Genomic DNA, 22,245 nt, shown 5'->3' on the forward strand with positions numbered 1-22,245 from the left:
CAGCTCTGGGAGACTGGAGCAGCTGGGAGACTGGAGCAGCTGAGAGACTGAAGCAGCTGAGTGACTGGAGAACTCTAAGGGACTAGAGTTAAAAACAAAAAGTACAAGGGCTCCAGAGAGAGTTCATCTGCTGAGCGAGGAAGAGTTGCTGATACTAACATCAGAGAGAGAGTGGAGGAGCATGGGACTTCAGTCAGTGTCTTGGCCAAAGGTCACAAGACATTCAAGCAAAAGTCCCAACATAAAAGCAACGCCTCCTCAGCTACAGCCTCACCTCTGGGCATGCTGTTCAGCTTACCTGGTGTCCATAGGAACCGGATCCGGGAGGCCATTGCCACCTCCATGGGCTAGCATCCACTCGGATGCACAGGACCAGTCTTCGGTCGTCACATGGTGTGGCAGGGGCTGAAACAGCAGCACTAGCCAGAGCTTCAGCTCTCTTACCAGTTCCTGGAGGCTGAGCTGGAGTTCTTTAGACAGAGTCTTCATACAAGTCAATGCAAGAGAGAGGAAGCCCTGCACCGATACTAGACTTCCTGCTAAGAAGGTCTGAGAAACTTAAAGGTGTTCATAGGTGCACCCTGAGTCGGGGAAGAACAGAATGAGGGTGTTGTATTCACGCTGCCTCCCGTGACCCCAACTACCCAAGCTCACAAGAGACACATATGGGAACATGCTTTCCTGTAGTGGAATAGCCTTAAAATTAATAACATCACAACAATTACAACCGTCTCCAGAGCCCTTACCTACACAAACTTTTCTCAGAGCCCTGTGATGAGCAGGGAAGAGCAGTGGCCCCTAGGTAACAGGGGCTCAGATGTCACCAACATGTCCACAGCCCCACCCTGCCCTGCTGTGGGTCCCCCAAGCTGCTCTCTTCCTGCTTACAGCAGCATCAGGACCACAATGGCAATGATCATAAGGACTCCAGCCAGGATGCAGAGGCCCAGGAAGACGATGTCACTAGTGTCCTGGGCCACCACAGTCCCAGGTCTCTCCAGGACCTCTGCCTCGTCCCCGGATGGTGCCTCCTGGAGGTGCTCAGCAGTGGCGGCATAGGGCCCGAGCCAGTGAGAGCCCGACAGCAAGTGGGCGGACGCCTCCTTGCGCCTCGGCTCACAGCGCACCTCGTACTCGTGGATGTCCTCGTGTCCGGCAGCAGAGAAATCAATGTACAGCACACTGACGATCACGGAGGTGTTATTTCTTCTCTGCGGGGGAGGGGGTCACAGATACTTGTTTACACCCAAGACGGCTACGGCTCTCCCAGTTCCTCTAAATATACATAGGCCTGATCCCATAGCTTAGCCACAGCTTCCTTGATACCTCATCTCTCAAAGGAGCAGAAGGGCCAGCAAGTTGGCTCAGTGGGTAAAGGAACTTGCCGCCAAGCTTGACAACCTGAATTAGACTACTGAAACCCAAACAGCGGGAGGAGAAAACTAACGCCCATAAGTTGTCCTCTGACACACACAAACACACGTGCTATAACTATAAAAGGAGGCGGAGAACTAGAAGGTTAAGCCCAGTGTTTCTAGAGAGGCATAGAAAGATGGGGCTTGATGCTGCTATTGCTCTTGGCACTCACGCCGTGGTGACAGCGGCTCCTTACAGAGGCTGGACCTTGAGGCTGGGGATTTGCCATTCTTGCATTAAAGTGCCCAGGCAATGATTCCATGGTCTATGGCCCTATATTTTGGGACAGGGTAGAGTTCTGAAACTGAGTATTCATGAGTCCTTGGCTCTAGGACTTCATGATTTCATTTCTGGGACTCTTCATTTGAGGGTGAAGGTGGGTATGTGTTTGTGTGTGTGAACATGTACATGTGTATTTGTATATCTGGAGGCCACAGGTCAATTCTAATTACACGCCCCAACGATCACCCACCTTGTTTTTCAGAGACAAGGTCTCTCTCTGGGATGTGGGGCTCGAAGATTAGGCTAGATTGGCTGGCCAGCGAGCTCAACAGATAAGCCAGCTTCTACCTCCCCAGCACACACCACCATGCCTAGCTCTGACTGGTCTGGCCTAGCCTGGAACTTGCTATGTAGACAAACTGGCTTCAAAATCAGAGATCCACCTGCCTTTGACTCCCAAGTACTGGGATTAAAGGTATATGCCAGGCTAGAGAGATGGTTTAGTGGTTAAGACCCCGGGCTCTTCCAGAGGTCCTGGGTTCAATTTGCAGCAACCACATGGCAGCTCACAACCATCTCTAAATGGATCTGATGCCCTCCTCTGGCAATCAGGCAAATCTTCATACAGAGGGCTCATATATTTAAAAAATGTATAAAAATAAAGGTGTGTGCCACCACACCCATCTTTAAGGGTTTCTGTTTGTTTTTTAATAAGCTTGGATCTGGGGATGAGACTCATGTCTTCATGCTTGCATGGCTAGCAAATTACTGACTGAGACAGCTCCCCAGCCTTCTGGAACTTTGTCTCCTTCATCCCATAACCACTGAATGTGGCTCTGTCTCAAGAGAATCCCTAGGGGCTTCAGGGAATGCAGCAGAGGTGAGAACAGACGATTCTGGCAGCCAGATGCCCCTTGACCTCCTTCTACTGTCTAAAGGACAGTGGCTTTCTGGAAGCTGGGAAGGTAGAGCGGAGGACTGTGGGGGCCAGAAGCAAGTGGCAAGGCATGGGCATCGGGCCAAACCATACTGCCAACCCCCAGGGACTCCCTCAGGCCCCACCCACCCACCCTGGCCTGGGTCCACAGCCTCCAGCACCCAAAGATAGCAGAAAAATCTCATTGGTAAGCAGTCTTTGGAGGGAGGTGGCTCTATACTTGAAAGGCTCATTTGTTTGTGGAGCTCAGAGATGTTCTGGGGTCACCAGATGGGGGAGGATGAGCAGGAAGAGTGCAGGGCAGTGGCTGTGTATATTAAAGGAATCAAGGTTCTCATTTCCGTGGGGGCTCTTAAACGGAGGATCAGGAAGAAAATTTAGGGTTGTTCACCACTGAGGTCTTTTGAAAGGGTACCAGTATCTGGCACCTGGACCTGGGTGCACCACTGAAGCCAGGAGAGAATCTGAGGGGAGCAGGTGCCCTTCAGTAAGGCTCAGAGCTCATCTCTTACACCTCCCCTTCCTTGACCCTACCTGAGACTCAGTACCACAGGTGTCAAAGCGGGCCTGGATCCGGAAGTTGCTACCAACTTCCTGGGCTGCACAGCTCCGGCTGCCCAGGTAGACCTTGGTCCGCTCCAGTGGGGCCAGTGCCTGGGCGGAGATCAGGATCTGGAAGTCTGTGCGGGAACAGCTCACATTCATGGGTACCACTGGAACAGGAGGGAGGAGCCTGAGATCTTAGGGCTGCAGCCAGAACCATCATCCCCAAGCCTCCCTGAAGGACAGCAGACTTGGAACAGAAGCTCAGAGTAGGGAAGGTGTTTACAGCATCCTACGGGGCTGAGACGGGATATTCACGTGCATTGCTCCACCGCGCCATTGGGTCTGTGAGTGCTTAGGGCATGCGATGTGCCCGTGTCTCTGTGTCCTCCGAGGCCAGCATAGAGCTTGGCAGACCAAGGGAATGTTGAATGAGTGAGTGAATGAATGAATGAATGAATGAATGAATGAACAAGCATGCGGATGAGTGGAGGCTAATTCTTCACCACATTAGAAGTGATTGCTCATCACAGCCAGATGCCCAGCAGTGTGTCCCATCATCCGTCACATCATTACTGATGGCCTGCTCTGTGCACACACACAGACACAGACGTGAAAAAGCCAGCCACCCCACTGCTTGTACAGGGCAATGAATGTGTGAAACACACAGGAGCGCTATGAAGAACCATCAAGCGAAGACAGAAGAAGGCGGTAGCTTTGAAGGATGCGGGGGAGGGGAGCTCTGTTGCCCCTCCCTGCGATGGATGGCCGAGAAGTTGGGTCACTTCTGCTTTGAAAACAAATCCCTGAGAGGTGGAAGAAACTGCGTGTTGGTGGCTGAGTTGGGACTTCAGTCTTGGGGGGCGGGATTCCCTACTTATCAGTCTGTCATTTATTATCAGTCAGCTCCCAGAATGCTCTGTGCTGTGCAAGAGTGTGATTCTCAGTGTCTGGGACTTCAGGGGCAAGGGTGCATGCAGGGGCGTGTGCAAGGAAGAGGCGGGTGGGGGTTGGTAGCTAGCTGGAAGGAAAAGGAAACCTGGCAGGCAGAGGCCTGGATCCCTCAGCCCTCCCTGGGCAACATCTCAGACATATTTCAACCTCGGGTGTCTGGGCAGGCGGGGATTTATGGGTCCGCTGTCTCCCACGATGATCTCGGCGGCGCTGAACTGTGTGTCACCCCTGATTGATGCCGAGGCTGCCCTTCCTGTGGAGAGGCTGCCGATAGCCTGGGCCCCATCTGGTGCCGGCCCAGTGTGAGTACCCTGTCTGACCCTCGGCTCCCACAGGGACCTGTATGGGGAGCACAGAAGGCCCTGGAACAGGAGCCAGGATGACAGCTGCCCCCTCCCTCCTCTCTAGAGATGTTGCAAGAAGAGACTGTCTAGATCACTTAGCCCTGCCCAGGCCGGGCCTGAGAGCCAGGCTCTCAGAGGCAAATGGTCCCTAAAGACCCTTCAATCCAGGTCCTTGATGTCCAGGTGGGAAAATCAGGATCTGGAGACCAAAAGGGCTGCTCCAGGTCACTGGACAGAGAGCCTAGGTAGCACCTGGATCACAATATTCTCTTTGTCCACGAAGAATCAAAGGAGATAGTACCAAGAGTCACAACTGTCCTTCCCACAGGGACGGGGCGCTGTCTAAGCCCAGCAGGGTGGTTTTGTGCAAGTCTCTAGGAGCTACCAGCTTACAGCAGCTAGTTCCCATTCTGCTCCCAGGGCCCCAGCTCCTCTGCCGCTGGGGATGAGGAAAGTGGCTCCTTTCACTGCTGAACAGGTCTAGGCATGTGAGGGAAGGATATCCTCAGAACCAGACATACTTGCCACCCTCACTCTTCGCCTGACTCCCAGGCTCACCGGTCCTGTACGACTGAGTCCATGTTACAAAAGTTAGAAAAGCTAATGAAGCCTCAATGCCAGCTTCCCCAGCCACCTCTGCAGCAAAAGCATGGCCAACATGACCCAAGACAAAGCACTGAGAGAGCTTTGAAAATGTTTTGGCTAGCCGGGCCTTGAATCCCAGCACTCGGGAGGCAGAGGCGGGCAGATTTCTGAGTTCGAGACTAGCCTAGTCCACAGACTGAGTTCCAGAACAGCCAGGGCTACACAGAGAAATCCTGTCTTGAAACTTGCCCCCTCCCAAAAACTGCTTTGGCTTTTTGGATAATGGGATTTTGGTGACTGGCATCTCTCTCTTGAATGTGGACTCGAAGCCTGAGTTTTGTGGCAACTATGTTGAAAACACAAGTCTGAGTATCTCAGAGGTGCCATTAGGACATTCTGAGTCCCTGGACCCAAACAACAGAAGCTGACTAGCTTCTGCTAGGTGAGGACACATTTACACCCTTTGTCTAGTCAGCAGCTCTAAATGACACGGGCAGGGCTGGCGGTATCTCGGTGTGTCACCTAATGCTGGCCATTCATAACTTGACATATTTTGTGCATCAATCCGGGAAACTAGGTCAAACATCTGAGAGACATGGAGCCCACAGGAAAAGGAGCCAGGTGGGGAAGAATTAGGAGTCATGGAGACAGAAGCTATGAAAAGAGGGGGGAAATAAGTGAGGGCCACAACCGAGTGGCCTCAAAGGTCCTCAGAGCAGGCACCTGAGTAGAGCCTGAAGGACACCATAGAGGGGTTGTGTGACCGTGAACACAGGAAGGAGGCTGTGGGGTTCCCCAGCACCCACACTCTTAACTCAGCTGACCTCCAATGTAGGCCACAGAGAAGCCCCTGCCAGAGGTGCTGCGGTCTGTGTGCAGCAGAAGCAGGAGCTGGTTGTGATGTGAGGTGACAGGCGGTGGCAGGTGATGACCACACCATTTCCCCAGCAGCTGTGCGTCCTCGCTGGCCCCGTCAAAGGCTGCCAGATGGTCAAAGTCACAGGTTCTGGTCAGGCTGTTGGGTTCCTCCAAGCCCAGGTCCAGGATGAAGATCTTGACGCGGTAGCCCGGGGGCAGGCGGATGGTCCAGTGGCACCGGATATTGTTGGGGTAGGAGCCAGGGTACTGTGGGCTGGAGAAGTTTCCACGCACGGCTGTGAATACCTCCTGGCATTCTCCTGGGAAGGAGGAGGAAGCAAGATTCACTCACACACAAAAAAAATGACAAACAGCTAAAGTCCGGGTCTGCAGCCTGAGGTGCCACCGGGAGGCGGTAGAACCTTCAGGATGTGGGGGGGCCTACTGGAAGGTTGGCTCTCTGCGAGGATGCCCTCAAAGCGGGCCCTGGGGTTCTGGTCCCTTCCCTTTTTCTGGCTCTGCTTCCTGGCTGTCGAGGAAGCAGCTTTTGTTCCCCTCTTTGCTCCCTCCTGACAGGCCTCTGGAACTGCGAGCCATGGTGAACCTTGCCTGTCTCAGGTACAGAGAGCTAACATTCTGTCGGCATACCAGCCTTGCACTCAGTCAGCCAGCACCCCTCTGCGCCTCTGCACAGACCGCCCATGCCTCTTGGCTGACTTCATCAAGGCTCTGCTCAGTTCCTCCTCCAGGAAGTCCCCCTGTTAGCACTCATGATGGTGGCTCATCACTGTGCTGCCCATCTGAATTCTCTGAGCACGTTCACCCTTCTGTGCACACGTTATGTGAGCACGGGGTACATGCGTTTAGTACACGAGAACAAGGAGCTAGCTCACTTAGGCAGGGAGCGGGACAAAAGCAAGAGGTGGGGGATGAGAGTAGGGAGGAATTCTCTCAACCTTCCTCACGCTGCGACCCTTTAAAGCTGTTCCTCATTTCGTGGTGATCCCCCTCAGCCATAAAACTACTTTCAGTGCTACTTCATAATTATAATTTTGCTGCTGTTAGGGAAGGAGATGGAAATTTTTAAATATAAAAAAAAATAAACCATGAGAAAGAAAAAAAAATTCAATAAAACTGGCTCCAAGTTAAAAAAAAATAATTTTGCTGCTGTTATGGATCGTAATGAAAACATCTGATATGCAGGATATCTGATGTGTAACCTCCCCCCCCCCGTGAAAGGGTCGTTCAAACCCTGGTGGGGGGGTCGTGACCCACAGGTTGAGAACCACTGCTCTGAGGAGTTTAGAAGGGATTGATCTTGTCTGAGCAAGGCAGAAAGTCTTACAGAGGAAGACCAGGTTAGGCCTTGGCACAGGTGTTGGCGTTGGCTGGGCCCCTCCTACCTGAGAAGTAGTGAGCCTTGAAGCCCCGGCCTCCAATGTTGAAGTCAGATTTGAAGACCACCTGCAACTCATGACCCAGGGACACAAGGGTAGGGGGCCTGGTGCGGCCACAGTAGTGGTGCCCGCGGGCAGGGCCAGGAGCACCAAGCACAGCCACGTAGTCGTAGGTGCATCCGTCGCTGCCCTCCACCTGGAAGTCCATAAACACCAACTTGACAGCGGCGGGGCCCGAGGCCTGGATCAGCCAGTGGCACTCCACGTTGTTGGGGTAGTTGTTGGGGTACTCGGGGCTGCTGAGGACCCCCGACAGGCCAGTCAGGACACCACCACACACATCTGCAAGGGAGATCATTTGAGCTGACCTCGTCCCAGGGAACCAGACACCCAAAATGCGTCTCCACAAATATCCATGCCTGGCAGGCACAGATCTGCACCCTGACCCATGTGGCACCCACTTTTTACAGTGGGAGGTCAGGTAACTTAACCTTTCTAGGCCTGAGTTCATCCAGGTAGGCCCAGAGATAAAAACCAGAGTGCAAAGGGGTTTATCTGGAGATCATCAGAGGGTGAGAGGAGATGGTGAAATGGGCCTAATGGGGCTGCTGAACCCCACTAGGGAATTCTAGTAAAGCAGCCACCTGAGTTCTGTCACCCCAGGAGCGAAGGTGACAGGGAGTAATACACTATGTGGTAGCTGAGAGGAAAATGCTACCAATAGGCTCAGGTATTTGATACTTTGTCCCCAGCTGATGGAACTGTTGGGAAGGATTAGGAGGTGTGGCTTTGTTGAAGGAAGTGCAACACTTGGGGCAGGCTTTGAGGTTTCAAAAGCCCATGCCATTCCCAGTTAGCTATGTCTCTGCCTTAAACTAGAGATCAAGAGGTAAGTTCTCAGCTACTGCTCCAGAGGCATGTGTGCCTGCCTGCTGCCATGCTCCCCGCCACGGTGGTCATGGACTCTCACCCTCAGCAGCTGTGAGCCCTAAATAGACATCTTTTGTAGTTCATCTTGGTCCTGGTGTTCTGTCCCAGCAATAGAGAAGTGTCGAGGGAAACCAGAGAGAGTCTCGGTGGGAGACCACAGACACCAACAGAGCCCTCAAACAGAGACATGGAGATTGGCAGGACAATCCCAAAGTGACAAGGGCCAAGTGTATGGGCAGAACACCCACCTAGCAAGCAGAACTGGAACCCAGATTACTTGCAGTTGTGTGGCAGGAGCTTGGCACGGGGCAGCTAAGGCTTGACTTCCTGGCCCAGGACTGCTTTCTCAGCTGCGTGATCTTAGGCAATCACATTCCTTCTCTGGCCTTCAGACTTCCCGAGAAATGAGATGGTAGGTGGAGATAGTCTGTGATATCCCATCAATTAATACCAACACTGGAGCAGGTATATGCTTATGACTTCATTCTTACGGTGTATTTCCCATGGGCACACGTGTGGTGTGTGTGTTTACATATATGTGTCATGTTCATGCCCATGCAGGTGCTTTATATCAGTCGTCCTGCTCTCTCACTTTCTGCACTGTCTCTGAAACAGGATCTCTCTCTCTCTCTTTCTCTCTCTCTCTCTCTCTCTCTCTACCTGAAGTTTGCTCATTTTCAGCTAGGTTAGCTAGATGGCCAACAAGCCCCAGCACCAGGGTCCCAGGTGCCCATGGCTGTGCCTGGCATCTCCTGTGGATGCTGGGGGATCCAAAAGATCACTCACAGAGCACTCTCCCCAGCCCCGCTATCTTTTAGTACAATAAAAGACAGGACCCAAAGTTACATGTCTTATACATAATTTAGCCCAGTGGAGACCGTCGATATCCACTGTTATATATTTCCCTGTTTTTCAGTGGTTGGCTTCTTACGAGTCAATGCTGGAAATGTGAGCTTGGGGCCAAGGCAACAGCTCGGCTATTAAAGTGTTTGCTGAGCAAGCGTAAGGACCGAGATTTATCCCCAGCATTACCACAGAAGTTGGGCACGGCAGCTCACGCTTGTAATCTTAGGGCAGGGGAGGTGGAGCTCGCCTGCCAAATGCCATTCTAGCCTAATTGGAGAGCACCAGGTCTCAGCTAGATGGCTCCTGAGGAACACTTGAGGTTGATTTCTGGCTTACACCCACGCACCCACACACGCATACGTGCATGCAAACACATGCATATGCACACAAATGTGAACTTGTGAAATACATGCCTATCATTAAAATACCACCTTTATCTTTTTAGATATCAAAAACTAAGAAGAGGGCTCAAGAGATGGCTCAGTGGTTAAGAGCACTGCTTGCTCTTCCAAAGGTCCTGAGTTCAATTCCCAGCAACCACATGGTGGCTTACAACCATCTGTAATAAGATCTGGTGCTCTCTTCTGGCCTGTAGACATACATGTAGACAGAATATTGTACACATAATAAATAAATAAATATTAAAAAAAACTAAGAAGATGGCACTGCCTGCTATCAGCTATTTCTTGTTTGTGAAAATGTTGGAAAGCATTGCCAGGACACCTTTGATACCTTAGAGTCCTAAAACTCCCAGGCCTACGATCTCCATGTACTAGTCAGATCAGCCCCTCGTTCTTGTGTCTTAATACAGTACAGTTCCGTGCTTCTAAATCCGTCAGGGGCTGCCATCCTTCCTGAGCCCTATGGTTGCAGGGAGTGGACTTGTGAACATAGGCATTTGTGGCTGTCCTGCTTGGGCTGACATAGAGACATCTGATATTGTCCTGGGGAGAAAGGAGGACTTTTGGGTCTGCACACAGGAGCTCAAAGATAGGAGGAAGGCGACAAGGAGAAAGGTGAAGAAAGGGGAGGACCAGGGCTCCACCTGGGTGGCAGGAGACAGGCCTGCTTGGAGGAGTCAGGGATTAAGGAAGACTGGTAAGGGTTGCATGCAGGGAAAGACCTTAAGAAGAGGAACCACGGGTTCTAAAAGCTCTTGTCCCTGATGCCCTGGACCCAGGCAGGGGAAGGAGGCAGAAGTCACAGGACTTCAACATCAGGGACAGCTGGGATCCTCCTGCAGCATAATGTTGGCAGAGGAGAGTGGCAAGCCTCCTTTCAGGGAACAGCAAGCTGCAGGGGGGTGGGGGGGACCCAGCAGTCACGGAGGAAACGGGAAAGAATCATAAGAGCAGCAGGTAGTGGTTTCCGGGGAGGTCATGGGTGTGAAGAAGCCACGTTTGCCCCTGTAGGCAGTTCTAAGATGCTACCTGCTCACATCCCTTGTGTCCTGTCCCCCCACCTCCTGCAGCCACTGGGGCCAACCTTCCTGCCAAGGGCCCCCTGACCTTTTTGGTAGCCTGCAGAAAAGCCTCGGCTGGCCACATGCTTGTCCGAGTGGAAGACAACAGACATGACGTGCCACGAGGAGGTGAAGGGTGGTGGGGGCACCTGGCCACAGAACCTGCCCAGAAGATTGCCCTTGTCTCCAGATGCCCCATTGTAGATCTCTAGGAAGTCAAATCCACAGGTGTCATGGTACTCCAGGTCAAAGGCGTGGAAGGTGAGCAGCACCGAGGACCCCTCGGCCACCACGATCAGCCAACTGCACTCTGTGTTGTAAGGATACAGACTTGGGAAGTTCGGGCTGGAGAAGTTCCCAGATGGTGCCGAGAGCACACCCCCACACTTGACACCTGAGGCAAGAGAAAAGGATGGGGCCTTGGATACACAGGCAAGTCTGCGGCCTTGAGGGTGAACAGGAAATAGGACAGGGTCCCAATCACTCTGAAGGTGTGCCTGTGCTCTCTCGAGCATCCCCACTTCTTTCAGATATGGGGAAGCATTCTTCTAGTCTGTCAATAAGCGCTGTTGGAGTCCCCGGCGGTGCTCTTAGATGCTGGGAGGACAGCAGGGATAAAGACCTTGCTCTCAGGCATGCGTGTTCTGGTGGGAAAAGAATAAACACAAACAAAATGTGGAACAGACAGGAGAGCAGCGAGTTCTGAGGAGAAAGAGAAAGCAGGTGAAGCCAGGCATGGTGGCATACACCTTCAACCCCAGCATAGGAAAGAAGAGGCACTGGGATCTCTTCGAGTTCAAAAATAGCCTGGTCTATGGAGTAAGTTCCAGGCCAGCCAGGGCTAGGTAGAGAGACCCTGTCTCGAAAATAAATAACATTAATAGAGCCAACTGACAGAGGCGCACACCTTTAATCTCAGCACTCAGGAGGCTCTGTGAGTTCAAGGCCAGCCTGGTCTAAAAGTAAGTTTCAGGACATTCAGGACTACACAGGGAAACCCTGTCTTGAAAAATCAAAAATAAACAAATTAACCAAAAAGGTAAATAAATAAAAAATAATAAATAATTTAAAAGGAAACAACAAAAAGAAATTAGAAAACCAGAATTTGGCCACCTTTAAGGGAATACTAGGCTAGAAGCATCTGTAATGTCTGTTCCGTCACCAAGGAAAAGGCTGATCAGAGGGAAAACCCAGGTCAGCCACACAGGTGTTTTCTGTGAAGTTCACTCAACGTTGCTAAGCTTTTGGAGGGGAAAAAAAAAAAGGTAAGAGTAGCCTCAGATCGGCCTCAAACTTGTAATCCTGTTGCCCTCAAATTTGTAATCCTTCTGCCTCAGGCTGTCAAATGCTGAGATTACAGATGTGTGCTAGTATGTCTGGTTCAAGCGTTTGAAAAACATAAAAAGGCACAACCTGATACAGTAGCACACGCCTGTAAGAACAGTACTCTGGAGGCCGAGGCAAGAGGATTGTAAGTTTTAGGCAAGCCTGGGTTACAAGGCAAGACCGCGATTCAAAGTAATAATAACCACCACCACCACTCCAGTAGCAACAGCAACAGGGCTGACAGAGGTCAGAGGGAGACAAGGAAGGTGGGTGTGGAGTAATCAGGATGCAGCATATGTGTGTATGAAAATGCCAAAGAACAAATTCAATAAATAAAAGACAAGCCAAGAGGGAACCTTATATAGTAGAATGCTATACAATTTGGAATGTGTGGGGCTGGAGAGATGGCTCAGAGGTTAAGAGCACTGACTGCTCTTCCAGAGGTCCTGAGTTCAATTCCCAGTAACCACATGGTGGCTTACAACCATCTATAATGAGATCTGGTGCCCTCTCTTCTGGCATGCAAGCATACAGGGAAGGAATGTTGTATACATAATAAATAAATAAATCTTAAAAAAACAATTTGGAATGCATATACATCCCTCATGGGATCTTTTTTTTTTAAGGTAAGGTCTTAGCTATATAGCCCAGGCTAGCCTTGAATTGCAGATCTTCTTACCTCAGCCTTCTAGCTGCTAGGAAGAAAAGTGTGTGCACATGTGTATGTGTGTGCACATGTGTTTGTGCATGTGTGTGTGTGTGTGTGTGTACTCCTGGACTCAAGAGGTCTTCCTGCCCTAGCCTCCCCAGTGTCTAGAACCATAGACACGTACCACTGTTCCCCACATTAAAAAGGAAACAATCTAACAAAGATGTTTGTTTGTTTGATTGTTTTGAGCCTTTCAATGTTTTGGTCTTTCTATGTGTTATGGTCTTTCTGGCCGACCTGGAACTCACTACTAGACCAGTCTGGACTCCAATTTTCTTGGATCCTCTCGCACTGGTTCATGAATGTTAGGATTACAAGCATTGTGTGGCTTTTCTGTGCACATGTGTGCATGTGGAGGAGGCCAGAGCTTAACTTCAAATGCTGTTCCTAAGATGCCTGGAGCTCACCAAGTAGGTTAGGCTGCCTGGCCCATGGCCCAGGCAGCTGCTTGTTTCCACTTTCCCAGCCCTGGGATTATGAGCATGTGGCATTGTTTCACGGCTTCTGAATTTTGAGCTCACTCTGGTCCTCCTGCGAGGCACGGCAGGCACTTTACCAACCGAGCTATTGCTCCAGCTTATAAAAGAAAACTTTTTTTCTTTCTTTCTATTCTTTGGTTTTCAGAGTCAGGGTTTCTCTGTGTAACAGTCCTAGCTGTCCTGGAACTAGCTCTTGTAGACCAGGGTGGCCTCAAACTCACAGAGATCTGCCTGCCTCTGCCTCCCGAGTGCTGGGATTAAAGGCATGCGCCACCACTGGCAAAAAACCCCCACTCTTTAAAAAAAAGATTTATTTATTTATTACATATATAATGTTAGAAGAGGCCATGGGATCTCATTATAGACGGTTGTGAGTCACCATGTGGTTGCTGGGAATTGAACTCAGGACCTTTGGAAGAGCAGTCAATGCTCTTAACCTCTGAGCTATTTCTCCAGCCCAAGAACAGTCTTTAATGAAATACAAAAATTAATTTTGAGGCTAGAAAGATGGCTCAGTGGTTAAGAGCATTGACTACTCTTGCAGAGGTCCTTGGTTTGATTCCTAGTGCTCACATGGCAGCCCATAATGGTAACTCCAGTTCCAGGGCATCTGATGCCCTCTTCCGGCCTCCACAGTCCCGCAAGGGGTGCACAGATATACATGCAGACAAAATACTCTCCCGCGTAACTAAAAATAGTAAATCTTCAAAGTATAGATTTTTATTTATTACTATGTATTCATACATGTGTGTGCATCATGAGAATGGTGGGGGATGCCATTGCAAGCGTGTGAAAACTTATGGCAACTTTGTATGGTTGTAGGGACCAAATGCAGATCATTAGGTTTTTGTGGCAAATGTTTTTACTTGCTGAGCCACCTCATTGGCCCCCAAAAGGAATATCCTTCTTCTGTTTTTTTTTTGTTTGTTTGTTTGCTTTGGTTTTGTTTGTTTTTTTGAGACAGGGTTTCTCAGTGTGTAGCCCTGGCTATCCTGGAACTCACTCTTGTAGACCAGGCTGGCCTTGAGCTCACAGAGAGCCTCCTGTCTCTGCCTCCCCACTGCTGGGATTAAAGGCGTGCGTCACCATCTGGTTCTTTTTCTTCTTTTTTTAAGATTTATTTTTTATTTTAAATTTTGTATATTCATGTGTGTCCATATGGGAGCATGCGTGAGTGTAGGTGCCCGTTGGGGCAGAGGGGTCAGATCTCCCTGGAGCTACAATAGAGAGCTGGGAGCCACCTGATGACATGTACTGGGAACAGAACTAGACTCCCCTAGAAGAGAAGCCAGTGCTCTAAACGCTGAGCCTTCTTGCCAACCCCAGGAACATTCTTAATAAAACCACAAAGCCCCATTTTGCCAAGCCAAGGACGAAGAACTGTGAGATACACAACCCCACTAGTCCAACAATAAACAGCGAGGGGGCATAGTGCTGTATTAGGAATCAAATATCAGCCAAGCAGAATGCATGGCTCCTTCTCAGGTTTTTTGCATTATTGACCTCATTTTGCAGATGAGAAAACTGAGCCCAGAAGGAGAAGTTACCATAACTGACATCTATTCTAACTGACCTTCTCTTCTAACTGGTGGGACCCCGGGCCGCCTGTTTCAGACACTGCTGTGGCTCTGTGTTAATTCTGACCTGTGGGGAGTGTTCTAGGCCAGGATCCAGCACTTCTCAGAACGTCTGGGGGTGGGGGGTGAAGCGTGTCTCTTCCTCGTTGGCCCTAGGTTGGGAATGGGAGCCCTGAGGGTCCATGTTCAGACTGTGGAAATGTCCACAGATGGCAAGAAGCCATGTGAAAAAAAATGGCCCTGGGCCAAGAGGCCCTGGCTGCTGGCAGGCTCAGCTCCATCTCTGTTACCCTGTTACAGAGCCCAAGATACCTTCTTGCTAAGTATATACAGCTTGGGTCCTGTCACTCGCGGCCAAAGGAATCCTCAAGTATGTACTTGAACGAAGTCCCTGAAAGAAGAACACACCGCACCGCACTGTGGGTCTATGCTGATTTGAACTAGGCCTCCCACCTAGGGAAGCTCACAAAGGGGATGGGGTTGAGGAAAGTCAGGCAAGCCAGATGGAAGCCACACTGTGCGGCATGCTGTAGCTTGCATTGCAAAGGGCTATGGGATCGCAGTTTTAAGGGAGGGATGAGACCCACAGGGGAGGTGATATGTGCAGAGTGAGAAGGGAAATTATAGCTACTGGGGAAGATGGGAGGGGGGCTCCATCACTCAGCCTCTGTGAACCTCAGCCATGTACCTGCCAAGTGGGATGCTACCCTCATCCTTACTGAGTACCGCAAGGACAAGGGAGATGGAGGCATCACAAGGACCATGTAGGGGACAGGTCACATGATTTGCTCCCTGTCTGGGCAGGCTGGTGCTGGGGGTGGGGTGGTATCTGGTTCACAGCCTTATGGCAAGAAGATGGAGGAAAAGTTATAGGGTCTGCTTGCTGAGTCCCCTGCCCTCCAGGGAGTGTACCCATTGCAGAATGGTGGAATTACCCCACAGTCTTCACATACAACACCACGAGGGGCAGAGTGACCCAAATTTACAAGACTCACAGTCTGGGGTGAGGGAGCTCTGGGAACCTGGAAAGGGAGCATCTGAGCCCAACAGAGGATGAGGAGGGCTTCAAGGAGGAAGTGACATGACTTAAACTTTAAGGGTGAACAGCAGAGAAAAAGGGACTGGCTAGCTGGTGCAGTGGATAAAGGCTCTTGCCCCAGGACTGACCACCTGAACCACCCAGTACACACATGGTGGAAGGAAAGAACCCCCATGGCCTGTGCGCTGAGCTCCACACCTGTGATCCAGTGCACCCGTGTGCACTCACCCTTCACACATACAAATGAAAAAAGATTTCAAAGAGAAACAGGACTCTCCTAAGAGATTCCAGGAAGAACTTCTTCCCAGGCAGAGGGACAGCAGGGACTTAAGATCCCCAGGGCAAGGCATTCTCAGAAAGAGTGTGGTTCCCAGCAGGCACACAGACGCCTTGGAGCCAGCACACCAGGGACACTGAATGGCACAGTGAGGAATTTGGCACCACTGGCTGCCGTGGGAAGTGCATCCGGCTCCCAGAGCAGAGGAACCTTCCCACAGGAGCCTTCCACACTTCAGAGCCATTCCCTTCATGCACAGCAACTGTACCTAAGCCTCTGAGCCCAGAGTTTCTTCATGGGGGCGGGGAGGGGGAGCCAGCCTTCACCTAGGCCTTTGTTCTGAAGATGAAATGCTCTTATGTATGTGAAGCAAACAGCAGGCGCCCACTCAATGCTGTCCTCCACTACTCAGGAGCAAACACAGAGTCAACTTCCCGGCTTGCACTTCTGGACCCCCCCCCCCCCCCAGTTCCTCTGTGCTCTCCTCCCATCCTCTCGGTTGCTCATTACTGGATCACCATCACCGGATCACCTACCTTCCATGGCGTGGGTCCCAGGACCTGAGTTCAGCAGTACCATTGCCAGCAACAGGCAAGCCCCCAGCTCAGCTAGCATCTCCTCGCTGGGGGTCCCCCACCAAGGCTGAGTTCAGGGGTCAGGATCCAAGGGTCTGAGCGGGGAAAGAGAGGTGAGGCTGGAAGGGCCCCCAAGTAAATGGTACTGTGAATAATTCATCGGGCCCTTGAATTAGTAAGCCGATCCCAGGGGCTTCCTTCACTCCTCACTAAGGTGACGGATCTGGTGTCACCAGGTTGACACGTACTGAGAACTGCAATGGCCACCCTGTACAGGGAGGACCTGGGAGGAAATAGGGTAGTGAAGAAAGGGCCTAATTTCCAGGGCCTGGAGGAGATGGGATCAATCCCAGCTCAGCCTCTCCAGATGATAGTCAGGTGGTGTTAAACAAGTCATTTCTCTCCTGTGGGGCGTGGCCTTCTCATCCAACCAGCACAGTTATTCAGCCCTGCCTCTGGGGCTGCTGGGAATAAAGAAATGAGATCACATGTGCTAACGTGTGCAGTAAGCACTCAGAATATGCTGACACGCATGACAGGTGCATGCTCCTGTCTTTTTCCATCCTCTGCTCCGGAGGGAGCCAAAAGGAGTCCAATGTTTTGGACAGATGGGACAAGTTTTCTTCCAATGTGAAAATTCAGCTCAGAGGGAGGGAGCAGGAGCTTGCGGACAGCCGAGGAGAGGAGTCTTTTTTAAGGAAGACTGCATTGGGAGTAGCGGAATTGGCAGGTTAGATTTCTAGTGTGAGTCTTCCGATGCAATAGACATGGCCACAGTCTGTAGTGTAACTTGAACAGCACATGTGCCTTCACTGATCACCAGCCTCTGCTCATTGCTGTGTCCAGGCCCCACGCTAGGAGCTGGGACTGCGGAGGTGTCCCCAGGAGTCCTGTGTCCAGCAGAAAATGGGATCTTTCTCTTTATTTAGCCTACTACATGTTCTTTTCTAAGTTTGTTTTTCTCTTTCTTGTATGCTTGTTTCTCTCTTTCTCTCTCTCTCTCTCTCACACACACACACATGCACACACACATACACAGACACACATGCACACACACATACCCAGAGGCACACAGGCACACACATACACAGAGGCACATATGCACACACACACACACACACATACATACACGGAGGCATGCATGTATGGAGGCCCGAGGCCAACCTTGAGTGCTGTTCTCCAGGAACCATTCACCCTGATTTTTGAAACAGGGTCTCTTACTGAATCGAGAATTCACCAGTGAGCCCCAGGGATCCAGCTGCCTCTACCTCCCCTGTGATGAAATAAAACATGCTTGATACCATAACTGGTTTTAAAATATGGGTGTTAGGGATCGAACTCAGGTCCGTGTGTTTGTGTGTGTGTGTGTGTGTGCACGCACGTGTATGTGAAGCATTTTCCCACAGCTCCCCAGGCCTTCACCACGTATTTATATTGCCTGTGTCATGCAGAGCCTGCACTAGGCCTGGGGGGCACTGAGATGAAATGGGCCATGTGTTCAACTTCCCGGTAAGGGCAGGGCCTGGGCTCTGGTTGTACTGAAGTCAGTCCTGGCTGTCCCACTGCCTGACTGAGGGGTCTGTGGAAGTGAGCTTTGTCTCTGAGGCCCAGCTTCCTCCCCAGCAAGAGGTAGCTGCCACCTGCTATTCTTCGCCCACGAATGGATGTCTTACCAGCCTGGCTCAAACACCACAACAAGTGTGCTTTTTATCTACCCAAGAGGAACCCGGCCGCCCATCTGCCAGAGCACGTGTCGCCTCTGACCCATCCTTTTGTCAGGCCGTCTCCAGGGAGCCCGCGGCTGCTGGCAGAGGAGCCACCTGGAAGGTGTTCAGCAAAGGGCATCAGGAACGGTCCTACCAGAGCCCGGCTTAGCCACGGAACTGGACGGAAAAGAAAGTTCTGGGCAGGCTGAGAGGTAAAGCTTTTATCAGGTACTTACTGTAATCCCAGCACTCAGGAGACAGAGGCAGGCAGACCTCTGAGTTCTACAGAGGAGTTCCAAGGCAGCCAGGACTACACAGAGAAACTCTGTCTCAATAATAACAATAAATAATAATGTTTATGGATGAGGGGTGGGGCATGGTGCTGGGGTGTTCAGCTGGCTCACATACATGCGTCTTTCAAGCAGTACGCCCTACAGCGGATTTCCACAGTCAACAAGCTGATGCCCCACGTGTGTATCAGGGTCTTGGGGGTGAGTCCTCCCACAAGAAGACCCTAGAATGAGCAGTCTGTTTGGGATGCAATCCCAGGAGTGCAGAGAGGGACCAGGCAGGATGGGGAAGATGGTAACTCAAGCAGTGCCCGTGAGCAGAAGGGTTCCATCCAGGCTGGTGGCGCAGACAGTGTCCTCACGTCGCTGACCTTGAGGACTTGGCGCACAGTTTAACTGCCAGCTCTGCTTCAAGCAGCTTCAAAGGCAGTATCTGCCTGACCTGGGGTGGGAGGAGCAGGGGTGCAGGCAGAGTGCTGTGTTCCTGGCACGGGTGAACACCAGCAGTGAGGATGCTGCCGGGACATCTCCTGAGCATGCACAGAAAGACCATCACTTTTGTGACTTGGTGATTCCAGACTTCTCGCCCCACCTCTGAGACTTTTGTCCTGCTCTCTGGCACCATTGTCTGTCTTCCTGGTACTCTCATGCAGCTTCCCAATAGCACCACATCCCTGGAAACCTCCACAGTTCCCCCCAACTCAGCAGCTTCCGTTCTGAACACGAACTATCCCCATCCCTAACTTGATGTCCTGTGGTATTTCCCTCATCAGGTCAAGGCACACCCACCCTACCTAGGCCACAACATGGACACTGCCTCAGCTTCCCTGCATCACACACACACACACACACACACACACACACACACACACACACACGTACTCATCATACTGCGGCTTCACAACCCAAGTGACTTCCAGAGACATCACCGCCCAAGCTCAGCATCTCTTCTCTCTCGCTGCGGCCTCCTCACTGGCCCGGTCCCCACCCACCACAAGCACACTACCAGGTCTTTCTAGAATGCTAGTCAAACTCTCCCACATCATCCTCCATTCAAAGTCTTCTGCTTGGCTTTCGTGTCCCTTCAGGGTACCCTGACAGCTCATCTCAGATTTCTGACTTCCTCCCCGTAGTGAGTGAGTCCTGAGTCCCCACAACCAGTCATTTCTCTCACTTCTCTGGGTACAGTGGGCCCTGGCATCTGGATCATACTCCTTCCTGTCCATTGTCCACGGTGGATTCTTCCTACAAGCTGGAGCATGCTACAAGCTGGGGTATGCTCCAGCAGAGAGGATTCCTGCATGCTACTCTCTGCCCTCGGGGTCTCCACTAGTTAGTACCCAGCATGGGACCCAGCTCCGAGCACAGCCCTTTACTTATGTTGGTTAGTTTTGTGTCAGTGAACTTGACACAAGCTAGAGTCATCTGAGATAACCTCAACTGAGCATGCTTCCATCAGACTGGCCTGTAGGCAAGCCTGTGGAGCAGTTCCTTGATTGGTGATTGACGTGGAAGGGGCCAGCCTACCGTGGGCAGGGCCATCCCTGAGTGGATGGTCCTGGGGTAGATTATTAAGAAAACTAGGGGCTGGAAAGATGGGTCAGTGATTAAGAGCACCTGTGGATATTGCAGAAGATTTGGGTTCAGTCTCCAGCACCCACATAGTGGCTTAAAACTGTCTGCAATTCCAGCTCCAGGGGATCTGGTGCCCTCTTTGACCTCCTCTACCACTAGGCATGCACGTGCTACATGTCCACTCATGTAGGCAAAACACTCAGTCACATCAAATAAAAATAAATAAATCTAAAAAAAAAAAAAAAAGCAAAACAAAGCATAGAGAAGCAAACTGAGTGAGTCAGTAAGCAGTGTTCCTCCATGGCCTCTACTTCAGTTCTTGCCTCCTGGTCTCTGCACTGGGCTCTTGCCGTCTTCCCTTCATGATGAGCTGTGAGCTGAAATAAACCCTTTCCTCCCCAGTTTGCTTTTTGGTCATGGTGTTCATCACAGCCAACAGAAACCTAACTAAGACATTCGTCTCTGCCCTGTGCCTCCTCTCACTCAGCCTAGAAGGCCAGCGGCCATGGATGAACTGAACCATCCAAAGGCCCCCAGCTAGCACGTATCCTTTTCCCTTTGGACCAACGTTTGCCTGAGCCAAAGGCTGTGCCTGTGCCATTAACCCTGCCTTCCTACTCAGCTGTAATAAAATACCACAGACTGGTTGGCTCATAAACAGCACACGCTTGTCCTTAATGTTCTGGAGATAGGGAGTCTAAAACCAATGAGTCCGGTAAAGCCCTATGTCCTGGCCGAGTCCTCCCACGGTGAGAGAGGTGAGGGTCTCTCTGGGGTCTCTCTCATAAGAGCACTAATCTCCAAAAGATTAATCACTCCCCAAAGGCGAACATCTCCGCTGCTCTTGTAGGCTAGGATTTTAGCACACAAGTGCTGGGGCCACAAACACACAACCCCTGGCCCTGGGGTGGCAGCCTGGTATCTGGTGCAGTGGTAAAGCCTGGAACTTCTAGAACCAGGACCACGTAGCTATCAGCTGTGTGACCTTGGCCCTTCCCAGCCTGTGAATTGAGGGCTGTGCACTGTGAGGACAGGATGGGAGACTTCGAAGCCTCCTTCAGCATCCCTGGAGCACAGGCTCCCTTCGGTAGCCCACGCGTGTGAAGTCTGAGTGTCATGCAGACCTCCAGTCTTCCTGTGTTTCAGTACAACCCCTCTCTCCTTGAAGTCACCTCCTGCTGCCTGGCCGCCCCTTGCCTTCAATAAGCATGTGACTAGGGCTTCTCTACTGATCCCCAGGGGAGACAGAGAAAAAGGAACAAAGGCTGCCACCTACCTGGTCATTAAGGTGTGTCCAAGCTGCCCACAGACTGTCAAACCTGGGCATCTGGGTGTCCATTATTGTCCCTCTGTGCCAATGTAGGACCTGCTCTCAAACTTCTGGGATTATCTTGGTGTAAGGTGGTCCTCCTGCCTGTGACTGGCTCTGCAGCACTAGGAACTACAAGACCAAGAGAACATCTTTGAGGGGGTGTGAGAGCCACACAATTGTGAATATGCCATCTAGCAGAGGGGACTAATACCACATCACAGGTCATGTGTCTTTCTCTGTACAAGGCCTACTTGATGTCTGCCAATGCCCCGGACACCAAGAGCCCCAATCTGTGTGTGGCAAGGTTTACTGAGTGTGACTATGCCCTTTGTAACTACATATACCTAGGTACTCATATCTGTGTCTTTCCACACATGTTCATTCCTAGGCACATATGTGGAGCACACTGTGCTGTCTCTGTGTGTTCATCTATTCTCTGTATGTTGGAGGATTTATATCTAGACCTGCATGTACCCACATGCCAGTGTGTGTACTTCACCTTCCGGCTATCCGTATATATTGCATGTCCATCATGTCTCTGTGCAAATGTTACAGTGGATGTGCACGGTTACCCCAGGGGACCGTGTGCTTTTCCAAGTGCTAGGGTCCACGTTTTTTTCTACATGCACTCATCTTTTTCCATGACACACAGCATCTGCTGGTGTGAAGGTTTGTATCTCTCCAGATGTGCACACCTGCAGCTGGTACACATCTCTATGAGAACAGGTGTTCACACTGCTCATTGCCAAGGCTGTATGCATCTCTGTGCATGTATTGGGGTGCACATCTGGACTGGGGTTACTCTCTAAGTCAGTTTTTTGTTTTTTTTTTTTTTTTTTTGAGACAGGGTTTCTCTGCAGCTTTAGAGCCTGTCCTGGAGCTAGCT

General features: G+C 51.1%; 1 protein-coding gene across 1 annotated transcript; it reads right to left on the bottom strand.

Annotated features, from left to right (window-relative positions):
- Positions 1-884: 884 nt before the first annotated feature.
- Cdcp2 (CUB domain containing protein 2) lies at positions 885-16,516 on the bottom strand. The gene is made up of 6 exons (XM_038332375.1): positions 16,438-16,516; positions 10,541-10,888; positions 7,263-7,598; positions 5,826-6,179; positions 3,110-3,288; positions 885-1,211 (listed from the first exon to the last, which is right to left on the bottom strand). The coding sequence occupies exons 1-6, from the start codon at positions 16,514-16,516 to the stop codon at positions 885-887; spliced, it is 1,623 nt and encodes a 540-aa protein (XP_038188303.1).
- Positions 16,517-22,245: the final 5,729 nt, after the last annotated feature.

This window comes from Arvicola amphibius, chromosome 6 (assembly GCF_903992535.2).
Source record: "Arvicola amphibius chromosome 6, mArvAmp1.2, whole genome shotgun sequence".
NCBI classification, from domain to species: Eukaryota; Metazoa; Chordata; class Mammalia; order Rodentia; family Cricetidae; genus Arvicola; species Arvicola amphibius.

What these genes read in the sequence shown, in the direction of transcription:
- Cdcp2 (XM_038332375.1), bottom strand. Translation starts at nt 16,516, where the DNA reads ATGCTAGCTGAGCTGGGGGCTTGCCTGTTGCTGGCAATGGTACTGCTG. An exon ending in TTCTGCAGGCTACCAAAAAG is followed by an intron (nt 7,599 to 10,540) that starts GTCAGGGGGCCC and finishes TCTCCCTTGCAG; the next exon opens with ATGTGTGTGGTGGTGTCCTG. An exon ending in CTCTGTGGCCTACATTGGAG is followed by an intron (nt 3,289 to 5,825) that starts GTCAGCTGAGTT and finishes CTCCTGTTCCAG; the next exon opens with TGGTACCCATGAATGTGAGC.